The sequence below is a fragment of the Rattus rattus genome, chromosome 3 (assembly GCF_011064425.1).
Source record: "Rattus rattus isolate New Zealand chromosome 3, Rrattus_CSIRO_v1, whole genome shotgun sequence".
NCBI lineage: Eukaryota > Metazoa > Chordata > Mammalia > Rodentia > Muridae > Rattus > Rattus rattus.
In genome coordinates, this window is record NC_046156.1 from 91,837,282 (window position 1) to 91,860,358 (window position 23,077).

Consider the following 23,077-nt stretch of genomic DNA (forward strand, 5'->3'; position numbering starts at 1 on the left):
GTTAAAGGGAAGGCAGCATTGGTATGAACTGCTGGAATCTTATTGTCTTCTTTTTTGGGTAAAAGAGGCAGAAACCCCAAGGGATATACATGTGCCCAAGGTCACTTTGGCAGTCGTGGCAGAGTAGGACTAGAAAAAGCCCTTAATGTCCTGGGGAGCTTCCTTTTGCTTTCACACTGACAGTGTGTTATGGAAGCAGACTCCTTGCCAACACATATTGTCAGGAGCTTCACCTTCACTGCTGAGCTACAACAGCTCTCAAGCCTTGGTGTCTGTGCTTATAACTCCCCTCTCCCCCCGATCAGAACTTAAACATGGTGAAAGCAAATTTATGTGTAAGATTATATGGCAGTCTTAAGTAATGTGACAAATGGCTGGTAGGAGTTAAGAGAGAACATAGGGTTCTGAGTACCAGCTACAACCAATGATGTCTAGATGTCTGAGAAATAGGGAAAAATTGTCATGTTAATTTTATGTGTCCATTAGCACAAAGAATATGTTGTATGCTGTATGTACAGCAGGGCTCTAGGCACCATAGTTGCTGTTCCTTGGGATTGGAAGCTTGATGCTCTAATGGACTACCAGTGGAGATGCTTGTGGTCATTTAGAGTTTGTACTAGTTACTCTTCACATGTGTCTCTTTGGTTGCTATGACAGGACATGGATCACAATAACCCAGAGAGAGCTGTTTAAACTGAAATCTTCTACTGCCACTATTAGTAGTACTCAAGTATATTTAAGTAGATTTCAAAGAAATAGTAATATAAGTATTATCCATGACAATAGTGTTTGTTTTAAAAGGGCAGAAGATAAGGATATTTGTGGCTAGTCTGAAACTGTGTCTTCAATATTTATGATAGTTTTGGATGTTTGGAAAAGTGATTCCACTGATATTTCAAGTAAAGATGAATATATAAGCACAGTTCAAAATGCATAGTTGTCTCATTTGTAACAATCCAAACTAGAATAGACAGGAGTTCATGGACTGCTTAAGAGTTCGTCAACAATAAGATGGAGTATTTGTAGTCGCACAACAGAACCAGAATCTGACAATGAGAGATTCACATACAAACCAACCATAAAGCTACATCTTACAAAATGTAAGGCAGAGAGAAGTAAGATAGGAAAGAATGCATGGTTGAGAGACAAAAAGGGGCCGAGCTAGTGCGTCATGCTGGGGATCTGGATATCCCAGAACTTATATGATGATGGCAGGAAGATACAGTGCTCCATTTCTTATAGGTTTTAGCTAGGGTACTGTCTTCAGAGAATGTCAGTTTGTTAAACTGTAGTTTTTATGCTATATAATTTTATATATTATATTGTAATACTTTTACAAGTAAGTGGCTTTTTTTTTCAAGAGGCATGAAAACTAATAGTTTGGATAGAAATGTTTTCATTTTCAACTTTTGATAAAAATAAGGACTGTGGAAATGAATCTTGTGTAAAGTGTATGCTGAATAGTGAAAATCACTAAAGTAAGCAGAGGGACAAGAGAGGCATATGAGCGCCTCAGAAAATTCAGTTAGAGTCTATGAGCTGTAGAATTGAAGAAACAGATCCAGTGGCGGCCTCCCATCTTGATTCAGACATGGACTTTCTAGAGCTAGATGGTGTGCACACAGGCCTAGTAAGGGACTCATAACTTCAATTTATTATCAAAATATTTCCATCGGATGACAAACCTGAAGGACATGGACACATGGAGTAACACAGATAAGAGTTAGGCCCTTTCTTAGCCACTGAGGCCAGACTTAATCTTAAAAACGCTGTTTATAAACCAAAACTATTATGCATCTCAAGACAACTGTTCAATGGTAATGCTCACCCCAGAGTTTGTGTTTGAAGATTTTCATCAATATGATTTACAGGCTTAAAAAGTTTCAAATTTTCATCTGTACATCATGTTACAGATCTTCTTAACTATCTATCTTGGCCATATAATGTCAATATTCAATGATTACCTATAGCAATGGTTTATTTGGTCATGTGTAGTTAAAATTAAATATAGAATGTTTTTTTATACATTACTACAAATCCTTTAAAAGACTAAGTCTGAGGGGCAGCAAGAGCAAGAAATTGCTCAAAAATCTGTAGGGGGCTGAAGAGTCTCAACATCACTCAAGTGGGTAAATGGCGGAACCATTTCAGACTCTCTAGTTTAAGCTCTAAGAGTGCTCAAACTAAAATGATGTGGAATGAATGAATAATTTATGCATGGTAAAATGAGTTCCACACTGTAGGAGCCTGAAGGCCACAGTATGCATGGGGGTTCTTTGGGAGAGTTTTGAAGGAGCTGAATGTTGCAAACAAAAGTGAGTGCTGAGAGGCAAATCTCTACTTTGGTGCCCAACTGTATTCAGCGTCTTCCTCCTCTTGATCAGAAGTCATAACCTGCTTTAAGTGTTAACACTGTTCTCTACAGATAGCATGAAAGCTGCAGTCTGTGTGAGAACCAGAAGTGAACGGTAATAATACCGTTGGAAGGTAATTATTTACACAGTGAAGTGATTGATTTGCTAGATCGTAGGTTTTCTCCCCTTTCATTCACAGCGGTTTTAATAATCTAATTTCATTTTTGTTAGCTCGTGCTCATCTCTGTGAATTTCCCCCAAGAAGCTGAAGAAACTTCCGGGGCCCACGTTCTCTGAGGGAAGACTTCCTGTTTCTGTGGCTTTGGCGAGTCCTGCCATGGATGCTCCTCTTCCTGTGAAGATCACCAAACCCGACATTTCCTTTCTGGATTCATGTATGAGTTCTTGCGGCAATGAAAGGCATCCGCAAACTCAGCAGAGTTCTGCAAAGTCCCAATGATCCTTTGAAACAAACAAAAAAGAGTTACCGTCAGCACTGGGCACTCAGTGTCCATATCACACTGGAAACCAGAGAAGTCTTCCTGTCCTTTTTGTTGTGAGCCTGGCCTATAAGTCTGAGGCATCTCTCCAATTCCAGTGCAGAAGCTCTCTATGCATCTCAAATGAGTGAATTCAGAAACCGAAAGAGAAACAGAAACTTATGAGGTAGATCCTTCTCATTAACCCGGTGTTTAAATAGGAGGAAGGTATTAACCATGCAGGAGTTAAGAGCACAGACTTTGGAGTCTGTTTGAAGACTTTCTCGTTTTGTTTTTGTTGTTGTTTGTTTTGTTTTTGTTTTTATCCGTAAGATGCATCTAATACATTTATCAAAGCTATTGTTACAATGTCACTAGGTTGCAAGATAAAAAGGATTCACAATTTAAAGGTATGTTGCAAGTTTGTTTAAGATAAACAGTATTTGAAAGTAATTTTTGTGAGAAGAGTTTAGTGAAAAGACACAATCATGACTTTTCATTGTTCCTTGAGAATGCTCAGATAACAATTTAAATAGTGTTTTAATAGTTTGTTTTACCATACTCATAATGATAAATAATTTTCAAAAGCTGTTTAAATGTTTTTATTAAGTATATATAATACTTTTAAATTTTGACTGTTATTTGACAATTTCACATTTGTATGTGTATATATTAGACAATATATTCTATTAATCTCTCTCCATGTTTTGCTATTAGATTTTTGTTGATTTGATTAGTCAAGAACATAGAGAAGTTTTTGCTGATGTTGCTTCCAAAGGACTCCTTATATGTCAGAAACCAGATTCAGCCTCAGGAACTAAAACAATGCCCATTTTTTTCAAAACAAAGCCATCCAACCCACTATCCGAACAAAGTAGCATTTGAAGGAAGAAGCAGATCAATACAACAAGACAGACATAACTCTATCCTATCAGCACTGACTTCCTTTTCCTCCTTCAGAGGCCACACTACACTCTTTTAAAGTCCAGAGGTGAAGCTTAGAGGCAAGTGCTTTTCAGTGATGGAAGAGATAGAACAAGTGACTATGTAGCTCTCTATATATGGTAGGCAAGCACATGTAAACTGTATGTGGGAGGTAAGTGGATAACCACTGTGTGTGGTGGGTAAGTGCATGTACATACCTCAGCACTTGTCTCCTCTCCAGACATTCTACATGCAGAAGTCTGACTGATCCTTACAAACTTAAATCAGAATCTATAATTCTCATCCCTAATTCCAGCAACACCTAAAGGGAATCCAAACCATGTAGCGCATTTTCCTTCAAATTCCTCATGTAGCTCAAACTATGCCGGACAAGTATAATTTTAATTCCTCATATCAATCATGACTTGCTGCTGTGATGGAGCCCACTGCCATGGGAAATCAGTTCTCACTCTGGACATGGCTAACACCTTCCTGCCTTCAGCATCATCTCCTGGTAGCTGTGTAAGAAAGTTTTGTGTCAGCTTGACACAAGCTATAGTCGTCTAAGGAGGGAACCTTAATCAAGAAAATGCTTCCACAAGACTGGGCTGTGGGCAAGCCTATAGAGCATTTTCCTAACTGATGGAGCCAACATGAGAGGGATGAGCCCATTGTGGGTGGTGCCATCCCTGGGTCGATAGTTTTAGCTTCTATACGAAAGCAGACTGAGCAAGCCATGAGAAGCAAGCCAGTAAGCAGCACTTCTCCGTGACCTCTGCATTAGCTCCTGCCTCGTAGTTCCTCTCCTGACTTTCTTCAATGAAGAACAGTGATTTGGAAGCATAAGACAAATAAACATTTCCTCTCTAAGTTGCCTTGGTCATGTTTCATTACACCAATGATAACTCTAACTGTGATAGCAGGGTTCTCTGAATAATATCAAAATTAATCCTTTGGACTTGTCCTATCTTTATTAAAGCTGTTATAACATCACTAGACTGTCATCTCTATGAGTAAATGACTGTGGGTAGCCTGCTCTCTGTTGAATGTTCAAAGGCAATTAAGTGACTTATCCACACATGCATACTCAGCACATGCAGAATGAATGACACACCCTTTGGTCATGATACAGAACTACATGTCAAAGGACAATGAAGAATAAACTTCATGGGCATTTGCAGTTTATTTGTTAGTATGGAACAACTAGAAGGGAAAGGCAACATTTCTTTCCTTCTCCCTAAAGGGAAGAAGATCCAAATGGGTTATTTCTAAGCCTGACTTCCCAATGCGTCATCCATTAACACAATGGGCTGCTGCTCCATCCCACCTCATGGCCTCCATTCCCTGTCCTTGGGAAAGACAAACATTTGCCCCGTTTGTAGTTTGGGACTGTTAAGGAGAGTCTTAGAGATATATCTTCTTGGTACAGGAGTTTGAGGTTGTTCAATGCTGAAAATTTTATGTCTAGAAATATACTTTGGAAGGAGACAACTGACCTATATAGGACTTGGATGCAGTTCTGAAGGTCATAAGAAGGACACAAGCATTTATCTACTCTAAGCAAAGGCTATGACAGGGCCTATGACAAAATGGCACATGGATGTTCAAGAATCTGAATATGAAGAGTGGAGGCTCTACCGACATTACACACCCAGATGACAAGGAGTTGGAAACCAACAGCAGGCCTGAGTTGAAGGCTACACCCTAATCTTTAGATCCATATGATGACTTTGGGTTCTTTCATCTAGAAAACAGAATAATACACTGACAAACTGCCAACTTACTTCTAACTTTAGTTAGAAGCTTGGAGCTAACTTAATATGACTGTTTTAAAGCAACTCATATCTTAAATGTTAAAACCCAAGCCCATTCTTCCAACTAGCAGATGCATACAAAAGACTGCAGTTTGCAGCTTCAAAGATACCACTCACCACAAGCTATGTTACCACTTAGACTTCCAGTTTCTCGAATGGTGAGAAACATTTTGTTGTTGTTGTTGCTGCTGTTACTGTTGCTGTTTGTTGCCATTGATAAGTAAGAAGAGGACAAAGAGGAGGAAGAGAAAGGGGTTGGGCAATTCAGTTGCATAAATGGAGCCAAAGTCATTGCCTAGGTAAAAAGGACCTTGGAAGATGACAATAGTGCTACATACCCAGAATTCTACCTGCTCAGGAATCCACAATGAGACAGTAAGTTTAAGACTGGCCTGAGTTACAGAGCAATATCTCATCTCATATAAGAAGAAAACATCTTAGAAGTTAATAGTTTTGATGGTCTTGATTCTTTTGTGGTCTACACTTAATCACTCTTTCAGTGGGGAAGAGATGTCAATCACTTAGGTACTGGGGAGGGAAAGTGATGGTGGCTGGAGGCATCCTTACTCAGAGGACACAGCTCCCTGGTTGATGGTTTGTGTATATGAAAAATGGAAGAACCTTAATGTTTTGTTGCTACTTAAATAAAGCCCCTTTCTCGATGTGTGTTGGAGATACAAGTAGATCATTGAAAAGGTCCAAATTCATGCCTTAATTATACATTTCTTTTTCTCATTCTCTTTTGCTTTCCTCCCTTCCTCCCTCCTTTCCTCTATTTTTTGTTTTCTGAAACAGGGTCTGATGATGTAGATCAGGCTGGCCTCAAACTGGAAGAGACCCACCTGCCTCTGATGAAATTAAAAGCATGTAACAGCCCAAAGAAAGACTAATCTGGGAACAGAGCGCTGGGAGTTAGCAATGTAGATAGAGTCGACACATGAGCCAGCAGCTCTTCATCTCTGCTGTATTTCCTCTTTTCCTCTCCGAGATTCCATGTTATTTGATTCTCCATAATCAGGTCAGTAGCACACCAGGGCTTCTCTTTCTCTCCCAGGTTTGTAATTAATGTTTGATGATATTTATATTTAGATAGGTGATATGAATAATCATTTTGAAGATTGGGTACATTTTGAATACAACAAATCTCTTCCTTAAGAGTGAGGCCATATTTTATTAGTATTGCATACACTATTTACATGACTTTTATGCCACATTAAAACTCTGACTCTTGTTCGTATTTTTATTAACATGAGATAAAAACTTTGTTTCCTTAACTTGACTCGTGCAAAACTTTTATTCTACTATGTAAAATGGTCAGTTGTACTGGTATTATTTATGTCCTGTGAAATAATCATTTGTATCAAAAACGTCAAGATCTAAGGAACTGAACATCTACCTATGTGACTGAAGATGGACTTTTAGACCTAAATATATACATTACTCATGCCTAAAAGTTAATATATTTCTTTTCTTTTCTTTTTTGAGACAGATCTCACTATGTAGCTTTAGCGCCCTGGAATACACTTTGTAGACTGACCTGGAATTCACAGAGATCAGCTGATCTCTGCTTCCCAAATGTTAGGATCAAATGCATACACAACCAGACCTGGCTAGTAAAAGGATTTTTCAAAGTTATTTAATAATATGTTTTTAATTAGTAGGTCCTCTGACAATCTGTTATTAGTTCTTTTAAATTACTGACTTAGATTCCAAATTAAGTGGTACCATTCATGAAGCAACTGTCCAATCATTACAATTTCCTAAGTATTATAATCCTTTCCTGACAAAATCATGTTGATGAGCATGTATTCTACCACACAGAATAATATGTAGATGAATATACACTGGCTAGACAACTCATCAAAAACCATCCTGATAGTTATAAAATATCAGGAGTTGATAATAATATTTAAGGTATATGAAAAACATTTCAAAAGAACTGTGAGCTTGAGCATATGAACTTATAAAAGGAAACTCAGTACCCATAATAGCTACATAAAATATTGGGAAGATTATTCTTTTAATGTATTAATATTTCAACTTTGAAATCATTCTTTTGTCTTTCATGGTGTAGCAGCTTAAGTATGGGGTCAATACTCTTTCACTATTTGAAAATACTTTTAGATATACCATCAGGCACCAATTCTGAATAATAACTCAAGGACTATTAGTTTTTTAAATTCTTTTAAAGTATGTTTTACTTTGAATGGTCAGGAGGCAGCCTGTTTCCAAAACTAAATTTAACCTCAACCTTTGCCTAAGAAATCCCTTTACCTTCAGAGAAAATAGTAATTTCCCTGTTAAAAGGCTGCCCTTCCATTTATTCTTAAAATATACATATACATCTCTTAGTATGGATGAGAAATAGAGTATTTTTGCTGTCAGAAGCAAAAAACTTAAAGATACAAATTATTTCACATGTTTATATGAAAATATTGGAGTATAATGCTGTGGTGGTTTGAATACGTATGGCCTGCATAGATTCAGACGTTTGAATGATTGGCCACAGAAAGTAGAGCTATTGGGACGTGCAGCCTGGTTAGACTAGATGTGGCCTTGTTGGAGGAAGTGAGTCACTGTGGATGCAGGCTTTGTGGTCTTCTATATGCTCAATCTATCACCAGTATGGTACCCGGTGTCCTTCTGCTGCCTGCAGATCAGGATGTAGAACTTTTGGTTCCTCCACACCATGTCTGCCTATATGCTGCCATGCTTCCTGCCGTGATAATGGATTAAACCTCTGAAACCATAAGCAGCCCCAATGAAATATTTTCCTTCATAAGAAATGCTATAGTAATGGTGTCTCTTCACAGCAATAAAATCCTAAGACAAAAGTAGTCACACGCTTACCTCCCCATGTTACTTAGACAACACTCATTGGCATCTTAAACTATGCAAACAAAGAAATAAGCAACTTTCAGCATGAAACTACGAGCTGACTTGAAAATGGTGCTATGTCCATAACAGATTTCTTAAAAAGATTTCAAAATCTTTATTTTATCCTCGTGAGTTTTTTTCCTCATGTGTGTATGTGTGCCGTATGCATGCTTGGTGCCAGCAGAAGCCAGAATAGGGAGTTGGCTTGCCTAGAGCTGGAGTCAAATCTGTTTCTGAGCCTCTTCACATGTGTGCTTGGAACCAAACCCATGTTTCTATAAGAATAGTACATACTCTTAATTATGATCCATTTTTCTAGCCCTCAAAGTCCACAATTTCCTGCAGAAAACATTTTATTCTAGCAAGGTCTCATCTTTAAAATATATAAATAATAATTTTCAAATATGTTTAAGTAATAGGCAATTATATCCATTAACAGGAATCTTCCAGCAATTCTCCCTGTAACTTAGCCTTATGTCAAGAAATTGAAATCAGAGATTGAAAAATAGCTAGACCTATGGCTCGGACAAACATGAGACAGAAACAAACAAACTAACTAACAAACAAACAAACAAAAATGAAAAAACAAAACACAGCCAAAGGAGAAGTGGAGAGACACTATCACCAGCACAGAAATGGACTACATCATCATCAACACAGAGATGGACTAGACATCATAACCAAAACAGGGATGGACTAGACATCATCACCAGCACAGAGATGGACTAGACATCATCACCAGCACACGGATAGACTAGACATCATAACCAGAACAGGGATGGACTAGACATCATCACCAGCACAGGGATAGACTGGCCTGGACATTTTAGCTGGGAAGATTTCACTAGGTTAAGAGATTAAAGCATAACTAACAATAGTAACAGTGACTTGTCTTCTCAAAACAAAGGGCATTAATTATGGTCCACGATACTGTGTTAAAGCAAATATATTAGAGATATATTTTAAATCAAGATCGTTTAAATTCAGTGGTCAAGTTAAAGTATCAGGGCTTAACAGACACAACTTTTGCCTATTAAAAACCAATGTGCAACATCTTATTCTCCAAAGATGCAGGTCATTCTGAACCTTGATCTTAAGACCTGAAGGAATCTAGATTCTTACAGAGATCTGTTTGTGTTCATGGGAACATACAGAGCAAGGAGCTGACAAACTGGTTCACACACATTTATAAACATTCCCCACAATCCCCAGAACTAGATTCCTATATTTTTTAACTTCTGAGAACTTGTGGAAGAGAAGGAGGAGGAGAAGGAGGAAGAGGAGGAGGAAGGGGGGAGGAGGAGGAAGAGGAGGAAGAGGAGGAGGAGGAGAACAACAACACAACAACAACACAACAACAACAAAAACAACAAAACACATCTTTTTAATTTGGCAGTGTTGGGAATCAATCAATCAAACAAACAACAACGAAACACTTTTAAAAGTCTCTTGAATTAAACCATAGTGAGAATAGATCCACAAAAACTTTCTGCAGTTACACAAAAGCAGTTAGTATGGGTTAAGAGGACCAGCTGTAACTTGCTTTATAAGGAGAACAAGAATCTGTTGTTGTGTGAAGGAATTTTTAAGGAATTGCCAAGGCAGTGGATGTATGGTCACAGTGTCAGTGATGGCATTAGAGGAAAAAAAATGCAGTCACCAAAGTTTAAGATCTTTAAAGATGCTACTTATGACTTTACAATTAAATGTGCTCTTCTCAGTAGCTAGAAAAATTAATGTATTTCCATTCATTTTAGGTTGAGTCAAAAAATAGCTAATGACTTCTCTTTTGTTCTCAAACTCTGTTTTTCAAAGTACATAATTTTTAGTTTTTAATTTTTTTTTTTGGTTTTCTTCTTCAAAGACGCTATTGATCATCAAGTGTGTGTTAAATGTTACAATATGAGAGAAAGGAATTGTATTAGGATGCCTGCCCTAACTGACACAGGACGTAGAATTCAACGTTCTGAGGTTGATTCCTTTCCAACACTCCGATCTCACTCCTCCACCTGAAACATCATCCCTTAGTAGCCTTGCCGGGCTGTTCTCTGATCTGGTCTGCAGTGTACTCACTCCTGCAGTGTTGGGATAAGGTTATTCAATGCTAGAGAACTTCCAACTAGTAAAAGCTTCTCTTAATGTAGACTATAAATCTGTCTTTGGAGTTTGAAACTCATATTCAGAGCGTCTTAGGAATATATTCTACTAGCTGCTGGTTCCATCAGGTAACATCTGTTTTGCAGTACACCTAGTACTCAGCTTAGGACATATGTATTCTGAAGGACAGAACAGCCAGAGCCGTGCTCGTGGAAGCATTATCTGGTGTGGTCTATTGAGTCTTATTTTTGACATGTACTTAGACACAGGCATGCACATGCACACAGAATATATGTACACACACATGTGCACACATGGCACATACATGCATTCACACACATACCCACAAATATAAGCATACACACAAAACATACACATACATGCCATCACACAATCAATGTATGAATACATGCATGCACATGACACATTAACAGCATTCTTAAATATCATAGAGTAAGAATTAGAGAAAGGCACATTTGAAACATGGAAGTAACAGAATTAACACTGGTGTAGCCTAACTGCTATTCGTAACCACATACCTGAAATTGCCAGGACTGTGTACATCTGTTTTAATGGAATTGACTGCATACTCTGGCCGGTAGGTTCCACACCATACCTTGAAATATGAATACACAAAGAAAAACAACATGCTCAGGTATTACCATGGAGCACTATGAGTAGGTTGGCGGAAAAGGGAAATTAATTTGGAATTTGCATTCAACCATTAACTCTCCAAATAATGTACATTGAAAGGTATCCAGAAACATAATCATTTATAATGAACATGGTCTGACATTCTTGTTGCAAATAATGCAAGTTAGTCAAATCAAGTGTTCCACCCAAATTGATTAAAAAAAAATCAGCATGTGATATCCAGCTTGGATGGAATTACATCTCAAAAGTATTTTCACATTTATCCACCATGAAAGACATACTACCTGGGCAAAGTTCAAGAAGAATAGTTGTTTGTGATTGAGGTCAAGTCCAGGGAGTAATTTTTCTTCACCATTCTTTTTAACATAATTCTGATAGGCCTAGGTAGTAAAAGAAAAGGCCAGAATTTGTAAATTTATACAAAAACCTATTCCAAAAGGCTATGTTACCAAGTGATTTGCCTTTTATATTAAATGACTCTAATAATACACTTAGATATGGCAACCTGCAACACTTTCATGGATTAAGAAAAAGTCTAGAATACATCTGTAAATGGTCAGAAAGAATAAGAGACTGATTAGCAGATGACAAGAGCCTGGCATGTCAGTTTTATGAGAGGATGACTTGAATGCATGATGAGAATCTTACCTTAGTATTGTTCTATGGACAGATGGGTGAGTCCAACCCATTGGAGGAATGGCTTGCCAAGGGAGTCATCTGTAATTGCTCTATTTAGCTTAGTTACGACTCTTAGAAAATTAGGCTCACACCAGATTTAGTGTGAGTGATTCTTGCCAAAAGTTTAAGGGATTCTCTTGAGATTCCATAAGGCCTTAGTGTCCTATGATCCAAGGTTAAGGATGGGCAGCTGCTCTGGTCCTATCAGTATAGGACAAAATAGACAACTTCCAAAGCATCATGTAAAAGGCATTCTGGTCACCTGGATATCAGAGAATGTTCTGAAACCTTAAAGATTTATATTCACTATTGAGAAATTTAGTTTTGCTTTGTTATCAACAATATACAAATGGATTAGTAATAATCTTTCTGAAAGGTTATGTACAATTTCTTTAAAAATTTCAACATAATTAATTAATTAATTTGTGGGTGTGTACATGAGTGTTATGCGACTATACATGAGTATACTGTGGTACACAGGTGGGGTTGAGAGGACAGCTTGCATGCAGGAGCCAATTCCCTCCTTCTACCCAGTGGGTCTAAGGGACTCAACTCAGGTTGTCAGGGTTGGTGGCAATGCCTTTATGGACTGAGCCACTTGGCTAGCCTTTTCTAATTTCTTATAAAGAAATTCATCAATTATATTAGTAAAAAATGTATTAAGTTCTTTCTCTTTCATTAACATAGAACAATGAGCCTTTACTATCTAAAGGTTTGGGTATATATGGAAGGCTTTTGCTTCTTTCCATGTAGGGAATTCACAGTATAGGAGAGAGGCAAGTGATTACATGCAAAAACTCATATAATGTTGTAAATATTTGTAAATTGTACTTTCTTTTATTACCACAATTTTCAGCTTCCTTAAAGAGAGCAGGATAGCAGAATCATCAAAATTGTTAATTACTGACACCACTTCAAGTCAACACAGAGTGACAGGGGACTGTTGCAGAATCAACAAAGTGTTGGGCTAACATTTGATAGGATGATTTGCATAATACTGAAAACATCACACCGTATACCATGCCGGAGAGATGGTTATAACAAAGGCAAGTTCCTTTGCAGGTTTATATTACTTTCCCAAGAGCATTTATGGCATAGTGAAGGGAGAGGAAAGTCAGTCAAAGGCTGGGCGCACTGAGTTGAAAAGAAATAGACTATATGAGGCAACACTGGTCAGAGTACTAAAGGAGGAAAATTTCTGAAAGAAGATTCCAAGATCAGAGCAGGTTGCCTTTGAATATGCAGCTTTGTGTTAATCTGGAGATCACACCAAGGGGATTACAGATAACAATGCATGGGGCACAGGAGGCTAAGGATAAGACACTCAAGATCCACAGGATAGGACTTGACCTCAGTAGCGGATATCAATTAGCTCTAAACTAAGCATTATCTTAAATCTTAGTTGCAACTAACAAGTTGTACAAACAAGTCCAAAAAGGAGCAAACCATTTCTAGAGAATCTAGCTATATCTAGAAAAATACTCAAGAATTATATGAAATTAAAAATTAATCCAGCACCCAGAGAGGTAAAAGGCATGCTATTTGCCACCTAGTGAGAAAAAGAAGCATTAATTACCCAACATTCAAGGTAGTAGCAATGCACCAGCTAGAATTTTTGTCTGACTTCATCTTCTAGGCCTCAAACTTTGAAGAGGCACACTGTTATGGGCACACTGTTGGCTCCATCAATCACCTCTTTGTTCTGTTGTGATTTGTCTACTTTCCTGACACGATCACCCGTTACTCTCAGCATTGCAGTAATGAATGACCAGATAATCCTATGAGCTCACAACCATTCTACCCAGCTGCGAAAACCTCGTTCTTTCTCACAGACCCCTTACCCTTTATGTCACCTCAAGTAGACTGCTCATTCTCTCACACATGAGCTGGCTCAGGGTCAAGCGCTACACTCGAATTCATCTTCATTCCTCTTTGTTGCTGCTAAAAGCCCCATCCCTCCACCCTTTTGAGGAATTCCCTACTTTCTCATCCACACTGGCATTCACTGGATCAACTTTTCATTCGTACTCACATCCTCGATTACAGACATCCTTTATGGAAGCTGTGTTGCTACATCCCTAGCACCTAAAATTATGCTACAGACAAAGCAGTGTTCTTAAAAGCACTTGGGTGGAAAGGCTGTGAGAGTCAGACCCCTACTGTAACGTAGTGCCCTCTGGATATTACAGGGAAGCTGTCTTCATGAAACCTAAATAAGATGGTTGTCTGAATGAGGCCTGCATAATGACAGTGCCAGCCAACATAAGGATGAGTCCTTTGATGAGTACTATCCAATCCCCAATGGTCAATCCCAACACATGCACATGCAAGCAGCACTACAGGGATTCAGTAGGTTTTGCATGTATTTGTGCACATGTGAACACAAGTATGTGTGTGCTCACACACACACACATACACACACATACATACATATATAAGATAATAGTAAAGAAGAGGAAGTCATGAATTTGAGAGAGAGAGAGAGTTGGGGACACAGGAAGAGTTGAGGGGAGAGCAAGGTGTGAAATGATGTAAATACAATACTCACCCATGAAATTCATAAAATAAGCAAAAAAGTACTTGTACGCAACTATAAATGGAAGGCTAACTGTGAATCTAATGAATATTCCACCAACAATATAATAACTCTTGAAGAATAATAGTTGGGCCAACTACATGGCCATAACTGGAGCCACTTCACAATCGGGTCCTTAACTGTTTCTCAGTGAGCGGACTGTGTCTTAATGTTATGTCTGCAGTTTATGCAGATTATCACCTTCACAGGCTGCCTGACCTGCTGGGAAGTTGAGGGTCCCACTTATTCTGATAAATGACCCTAGAATAATCACTTGCATGGACATCTTTACTAAGAAACTTACTGCAGGTTCACTCCTAAGAAATATTTTGTGTCCTCTCCAGGTTTCTATATCTTCTTGTGTCTATTGTAATTCTCAGTGCTAACTTTTTCTCTTGATTCCTATTTCAAGCCTTCATTTTCTGCCTATACATGTCTTTTATAAAAAGCTTTAAGGAAGTGGGTAAATCTGATAAATGAACCCTCCCCTCACCAAAATGGGAAATAAAATATACTCACTCTGTATGCTTGGCCAATCCCTCCATTATCAGCAATATTTTCTCCTAGTGTGTTAATTCCATTGAGCTGGTTAAAGAAAGATTCCCTATTAGGATTATTATAGAAAGCACTGACACTTCACTTATGATTGCACATCTAAAGCTTTTCTAAAGAATTCTGGTACATACATGCTGTCCACCTGCTAGGTCCCATGTAAAGTTTCCATACTGGTACACCATACACTGGGATTGGTCTTTGAAATTATTTGCAGACTGCTGAGTCCACCAGTCAACGAGGTCTCCATCTTTGTTAAAATTTCTGCCTGTAATACATTCATGTGGCAAAAAGATTTGTTACAAGATTTTTTTTACGCTTTCTGTTTTATAATTGAAATTCTTGAAATAGATTCACATGCCAATGTAAAAAAAAAAAAAAAAAAAAAAAAAAAACCAACTTACAACTCACTGTTTCAGCTCCTCAGTGGCATTTTGCAAAACTATAAAATCATAGCAAGAATATTGACACAAATATAGAATTCAGTCCCTGCATATGAGATCTCTAATTTAAAGTGGGAAGGACTAAAATTCTGTTATGTGCATAACTGTGCAATGGGGCAGACAATGAGAGACACTGCTCACTCTCGTGACTCCTGCTTTCCTTGGGAAAACTTGAATTTTATCTGTCAATGTGTTTTGGAATTGAGAGATACTTCATCTACTTGGTTCATGCTACCGCAGATGAGGCTATTAGATAAACCCTCCTGAATGCAGGCCTTGTTACTCCGCATGTTTCCTGAACCATGACTGTTTAATTTGATATGCTGAGACTTTAAAAGGTCGACAATTATTTTCTGGCACCCATTTTGTGTTCCCAAGCTCTTTATGCAAAAGTAACTCCTTGTTTCCCTCTACTCTAAACACAAAGAGAAGCATCCCTTTTCTCTCCTGGACTTTTCTTCCCAGATTTAAAGGACGTTGATCTTTCCCTTTTCGTATCTCCAAATATGTTTATACATTCATACCTACTTTATATGTTTTGACATTTAATTTTATCATCTTTTAAATATTTAGAATACTGTGAATAAGAAAAGGGTTATGGAACAAAATTTGAACTTACACTCTGATTCCACCAATTCTAGGTTTTATAGCATTGCACAATGTGTTATGTGTCTCTCCATGTTTTCATTTGAAAAAATGATACTTGTTAAGACAGTTGCACTGAATGATTGAGTAACCAATATCTTGTAAATCTCTCTTTAAGGTGTTACTCTTTCTGTCTCCTTCTCTCTCTCTCTCTCTCTCTCTCTCTCTCTCTCTCTCTCTCTCTCTCTCTCTGGCTTTCTAGAATTCTGTGTAGTAAACTAAAATTCATTACAATTTTGCTATGTCCTTTTACGTGTCTTCGGTCTTTATTTCAATTTTGTTTGACTATAATTAAAACAGTAAATATTCTTGGTTGTTTAGGGATGCATATAAACATTTATGTGCCTACTGATCACAAAGTTCTATATTGCATATTAAACATGAGATTAAAAAACAAACAAGCACAACGAAAAAACCTCTAAAACCAAAGTTCCTGCCCACAAGCAGCTTAAGGACCACTGAGGGGCTTGAATGAGTGACATCTTCTGACTGTATATCTAAGACTCAGATCCTGCTCTCTATGAATCTGGAAAGCTAAGACATACACAACAGGACTGAGCATCATTACTGAGTGCAGGAATGCCACAGTATTTCCTCAATGTGACTGTTCTGCTAGAATGTAAGACACAGATTTCTTACTGCCCACTAACATTTGGGTTTCTTAAGAACACTTTAAATAGAACACTATGTGGCTAAACTTACTTCTAACTACATAAAGAAATGGAATTTTGTTCTGACAAATTATAATTCTTAAACCCAGGAGGATGTATCTCAGCCAAAGGAAAATGTTACCTATACTTTACCATTGTCATCAAAGCCATGTGTGATTTCATGTCCGATGACCATGCCGATGCCCCCATAGTTCAATGAGTTGGACTGACGAGCACTAAAGAATGGGGGCTGCAAAATGCCGGCGGGGAAGACTAAAGGAGAGAAGATGATGGAAGATTTGTGAAGGTTATCAGTGGCATTGTCAATGATGGCATCATGCTTGATACCCTGTTTTCCACTATTTCAGTTTCACTCAGGTAGATAACAAAGGTCTTTTGTGATAGAAACCAACACAGTCATTTATTATTGATGGTGGCAAAATGACTGAGCCAGCACCGCATGTGACTTATGATTTATTCATCACTATTCACCTGCCAATCTCGCTTAAGATTTTATTTTTTTCTGTAAGGGGTTTGGGACATGGAAAATGTATAAGCCAAACTCAGGAAGTTCTTTCCCTTGTATAAATATATGGAAGGAAGAGCTACTCAGTAATACACATTTCTGTTCAGTGCCAGCTTTGAAATAATTATCTGTCCACAATACTATCTAAAATAAACTACTGGTCAGTCAATGGTATCCCTCCATCATTTAGCCTCATTTTATTTTCATTAGGGTTCCTGTGATCACTCTAAATTCTATTTATTTTCTTATTAAATGTTGAAGTCCTTTATCTGATTTGCTTATTCCCAGCCTGGTGCCTCAAATCCCAGCCCTCTGAGATTGGATACTCATTTGTTTGTACACACATTTACTTATGTGCTCTTTAGAACCCCAAAACCTGATAGAGCTTGGAATATGATTAGTACCCAGAAAAATGTGTTGACTAAATCAATAATCAATTATAAACAAATAATTACATATTTCAATAGACTAAACTGCCTTTAAAATTTACTGTATATGAAAATCTCGAATAAAATTATTTTCTTTAAAGTAGATAAATGCTACTTCTTTTTTTTTATATCTTTATTAACTTGAGTATTTCTTATTTACATTTTGATTGTTATTCCCCTTCCCGGTTTTCAGGCCAACATCCCCCTAACCCCTCTGCCTCCCCTTCTATGTGGATGTTCCCCTCCCCACCCTCCCCCCATTGCCGCCCTCCCCCCAACAATCACATTCACTGGGGGTTCAGTCTTGGCAGGACCAAGGGCTTCTGCTTCCACTGGTGCTCTTACTAGGATATTCATTGCTACCTATGAGGTTGGAGCCCAGGATCAGTCCATGTATAGTCTTTGGGTACTGGTTTATTCCCTGGAAGCTATGGTTGGTTGGCATTGTTTTTCATATGGGGTCTCGAGTCCCTTCATGTATTTGCCATAGCATTGATATTAAATTGAAAACTTTCTCTATTTTTTATGTCTCACAAATAATTGAGTATATCAAACATCGAACATGTTCACCCTTCTACTTAAGTGTTAACTGAGTGTAACCCCCAATAATGAACCTCTTCTCTTGAGCTTGGGTGATCTTTCCCTCTACTAAGCTTGACCAGCACATGTAGGCAAAGATCAGATGGTACATCGTCCTTCTAAAATAACAGTTTGATGCTTCTTCTGGGAAGTCTGATAGAGCATCTTCCCTCACACTAGTTCCTCATTCCAAGAATGACTGATTCCTAAGAGATGTTCTTAGAAACATCTCCTGTTCCACCTTCATCTGTCCTAATTTAATCCACCTTCATATTCTGTTCAGTAGGCAGATTAAAGTGTAGCAGATCTAACTAGCCCTCTCCTGCTGAGATGCTGTGGGAGGTCATTGTTCTGCAGTTAAACAGTACCTTCTGACTCTCCCTGGTCATCATCCGTCCCTGCTCTCTGGGCTCCTAATGTTCACCCCTAGATCTTTGCATTGTCTTCTTACAACAAATGTTCCTGATAATACCCTGTCTGGAAGATACACTATTATATTTCATTTTTTTAAATATATTCCCTCTATTTAATGAAAGGGATGATTGTTTTGAGTCAATGTTGTCCAGAGGTAGTTAATCTTTGACTTTAGAAATGAATGAAGATGGATGATTGTAATTCAGTAACTTTACCACTCTTGTTTTAAAATTCTAGTACCCACTAGGTAATATTAGCACTATGTTCTGGAATCATTAAAGAATCTGTAATATAAACATATATTACATGTGAAACTCTGGAACTTTCCTATACAAGATTTCAAGACTATAAGTGAAAGGCCTGAGCTTAAGTAATTAAAAGAGAAAAGAAATTTAAAGTCTAGTTAATGCAAAGTAGCAAATATTTTTTCTTTTAAACATGGTGAATATGACCTAACTTTTCATGGGCTTCAGGGATAAACATTAGATATTTACAGAGGTGACATTAAAATACTGTAAAGGATTTTGTTCACCAGCTTTTTCAATATGTTAGAATGTTGCCATTTCTACCCCTTTCAAATGACAAAACAATAAAAATAATAAACCTTTGTCCTGGAAGAATTTTGGTGAAAATCATAGCTTACATGTATCTGCCTGAGTTAAACAGTGTCAAGAGATTATTTTTAGCTGAAAGTGTAAAAATTATATGCAGTACTTTATTAACTTAAACTGAGCATTATCTCCCACACTATGTACTGTGATTAAAATCCACCCATTATATAAAATGCTCTTATGAAATGTGCTATCAAGGCTAAACATTAACTACAGAGATGCAGCTGACTTAATTACAGCCTTAGATGCCGTTCTTAAAACAAGTGATAGGATTTTTATGGTTCGTATTAATACTAGTCGTCAAGTTCAGCTTAGCAGATTATGAGCCCCTTTAACTTTTTAAGGAGGATTTACTCCGTTGAATTTGCCTCTTGACTAGTAAATATCATAGAATTGATAGTGACCAACAGGTCATCTATGCATTGTCAGGTTGCCAGGTGGTAAGTTAAACAAAGTGCAATAGTTGCCACCATTCCTGTTTTGCTAAGGAAATTTAGGACGCCATCATTGCTCTTAGCCAAATGGTACCCTCTTCTGCATCCTGGATGACAACATACTTCTCTGATCTCCAGGTCCCTAATGTCCCGGGATTGCACTGTCTATTACACTGGCCCCACTTACTTCAATTAACAATCAAGACAAACTCCCCAAAGACACATCTATAGGGCAAATTTGATTGAGACTTTCCTCTCAGATAACTCTAGTCTCTGTCAAGTTTACACTTAAAGCTGACTAAGCTCTGAGTATGTTTCCACCTTTTTAATTCCTTGGAAGCTTTGGGATGGAGAAAACATTTAATAAGGGAATCTCCACTAAAGCTATTGAATTACCAAAAGAACTGGGTTTACGAAGAGTTGTCTCTTGGAACTTCCAAAGCTTTAAAGGGCCGATGCTCAGGAAGTCTAAGATTCAGCATAATTTTTAAAAGGGACTTTCAAAAAATACACAGGAAATGATAACAATTTATGTTACAGATTGGATGTTATGGAAGAAACAACTACCTAATGTGATTTGGACCGATTTTAATTTTCCCATTCCAGTGAGGTACATGGATCCAGAAGTACTTCAAGACGTGAACCAATAACTCAATATCGGATTTACTTTTAGAGAGGTATTAAAAATTGGTTATACAAGGGTTGGAGAGATGGCTCAGTGGTTAAGAGCACTGACTGTTCTTCCAGAGATCCTGAGTTCAAATCCCAGCAACCACATGGTGGCTCACAACCATCTGTAATGGAATCTGATGCCCTCTTCTGGTGTAGCTGAAGACAGTGACAGTGTGCTCACCTAGATACATATAATAAATAAATACATAACATCTTTTTAAAAAAATTGGTTATACAGCAATCTATGGGCTGAAAAAGTTGAGGAACACTAAGGAATTATTTAGGAATATAACTTACCGATCTGATTTCTGCCTGAGGAATAAAATGCATTGACTACCGCCGCTCCACTTATCCACCTATGGAAGATATAATCACTTGTTACACTTGTTTCACTCAGTCCACTTGTCACAAAAATAAATGTTAATTTTTTTCTGTGAAGCATGAGCAACAAATTAACATTAGCCTGCTAGAGTTAAAACTCATTGGAAAATATTTTTATTTCTTGAATATTCAATATACATCCAGGTCTTCAGTCTGTTGATTTCATTTGCACTGAATTTTGCAGTGGCATCTGATTGATTCAAAATATATTATTACATTTTTCAGAAACTATAGTAGGTTAAAATTATATTGAGATTCACTTAGTTTTACACATTGATACAAAATTGTTCCAACAATTCTGGAACTGTTTACAGTATATGAAACATAGGCTAATGAAACTTAGATAGCTTTAGCATTCTCAATCTTAGTTCCTAATGAGTCTGTTTGAGAACTCAGATACCTTAGCTTGGAACAATGAACTTCAAGTTATTGCTCCTTAAGTCTCATTTTATAAACACAGTTCTGAGAAAAATGGGGCAGAGGTTAAAAGTAGGAATTGCACTTTCAAAGGACCAGAGTACATTTCTCAGTATCCACATTAGACAGCCACAAGTGCCTGAAACTCCATTTCAGGGAGATCTGATATCTCTGGCCTCTCAAGACACCTGCAACCCTGTGAGGATACCCCTACACATATACATGATTAAAAATAAAATAAATCTTCAGAAAAATACTTATAAAAATTTAACATTATAGCAATCGAAGAAAGGTATATTTTCAGATGCCTGTAAAATAAAATCCAGGTAGGTTTTAAGTAAAGTTGTCTGTTAGTTTACATCATGACTTAGGGTCTGCACAGAGTCTAGAGGTTATAAAACACAGGGTCCAAATATGAGGACTCTAGTTGTGGAAATAAGAATAATTCATAAAAATCATTACTCAAGGCTATATAAGAAAATTAAGAAAGGAAAGTTGTATCATGAGTATTCTGAGCTTTTTGCATAATATCTACTTATCAGTGAGTACATACCATGCATGTTCTTTTGTGATTGGGTTACCTTACTCAGGATGTTATTTTCTAGATCCATCCATTTGCCTGCAAATTTCATGAAGTCATTGTTTTTAGTATCTGAGTAGTACTCCATTGTGTAAATGTACCACATTTTCTGTATCCATCCCTCTGTTGAAGGGCATCTGGATTCTTTCCAGCTTCTGGCTATTATAAATAAGGCTGCTATGAACATAGTGGAGCATGGGTCCCTGTTATACGTCGGCGAATCTTTTGTGCATATATATGCCCAGGAGTGGTATAGCTGGGTCCTCAGGTAGAACTATGTCCAATTTTCTGAGGAACTGCCTGACTCATTTCCAGAATGGTTGTACCAGCTTGCAATCCCACAAGCAAAGGAAGAGTGTTCCTCTTTCTCTATATTCTTGCCAGCATCTGCTGTCACCTGAATTTTTGATCTTAGCCATTCTGACTGGTGTAAAGTGGAATTTCAGGGTTGTTTTGATTTGCATTTCCCTGATGACTAAGGATGTTGAACATTTCTATAGGTGCTTCTCAGCCATTTGAGATATTATGTAAAAAGCTCAGAATACCCATGATACAACTTCCAGACCATATGAATCTCAAGAAGAAGAAAGACCAAAGTGTGGATGCCTCAGTCCTGCTTAGAAGGGGAACAAAATAATCACAAGGGTAGACAGTAGGAGGGACTTGGGAGGAAGAGAGGAGAGGAGAGAAAAAAACGGGGACAGGATCAGTTGTTGGAGGAGACAGAGAAGATGTACAGAGGGTCAGGAAATTGAACATTGATGTGTAGCAATGGGGAATGGAGAACTGGGGGAAGCCAACCAAAAGTCCCAAATGCTAGGAAAGGAAGAGGTTCTCAGGACTTAATGGGGATGACATTAGCTGAAATACTCAACAAAGGGGAGAAAGAACCTGTAGAGACCATATCCAGAGGTTAGGCACGGCCCCCAGTTGAAGGATGGGGCCATCTACCCTTCTGGAAAATTTATCCCAGAATTGCTCCTGGCTAAAAGAACAAAAAATGAAGCAAAGACTGAAGGAAAGGTTATCCAGAGACTGCCCAACCAGGGGATCCATCCCATATGCAGCCACCAAACCCAGTCACTTTTGCTGATGCCAAGAAGAGCTTGCTGAAGGAGCCTGATACGGATGTCATCTGAGAGGCTCTGCCAGAGTCTGACAAAGACAGATATGGATGCTTGCAAACAACCATCAGACTGAGTATGGAGACCCCAATGGAGGAGTTAGAGAAAGACAGAAGGAGCTGCAAGGGCTTGCAACCCCATAGGAAGAACAACAATATCAACCAACCAG

General features: G+C 37.9%; 1 protein-coding gene across 4 annotated transcripts in view; it reads right to left on the reverse strand.

Annotated features, from left to right (window-relative positions):
* Positions 1–1,633: 1,633 nt before the first annotated feature.
* The window catches only part of Mme (membrane metalloendopeptidase), a 110,296-nt gene continuing 88,852 nt past the window's right edge, over positions 1,634–23,077 (reverse strand). For 3 of the 4 annotated variants that reach the window (XM_032898310.1, XM_032898309.1, XM_032898307.1), the window contains exons 17-23: positions 20,704–20,762; positions 16,896–17,015; positions 15,139–15,272; positions 14,972–15,037; positions 11,484–11,579; positions 11,085–11,161; positions 1,634–2,816 (exon numbers count right to left, since the gene is read on the reverse strand). In XM_032898310.1, coding sequence (XP_032754201.1) covers positions 2,717–2,816; positions 11,085–11,161; positions 11,484–11,579; positions 14,972–15,037; positions 15,139–15,272; positions 16,896–17,015; positions 20,704–20,762 — 652 coding nt within the window. In that variant the 3' untranslated portion in view covers positions 1,634–2,716. The remainder of the gene's footprint in view (positions 2,817–11,084; positions 11,162–11,483; positions 11,580–14,971; positions 15,038–15,138; positions 15,273–16,895; positions 17,016–20,703; positions 20,763–23,077) is intronic. The other variant, XM_032898308.1, reaches the window with a different exon arrangement.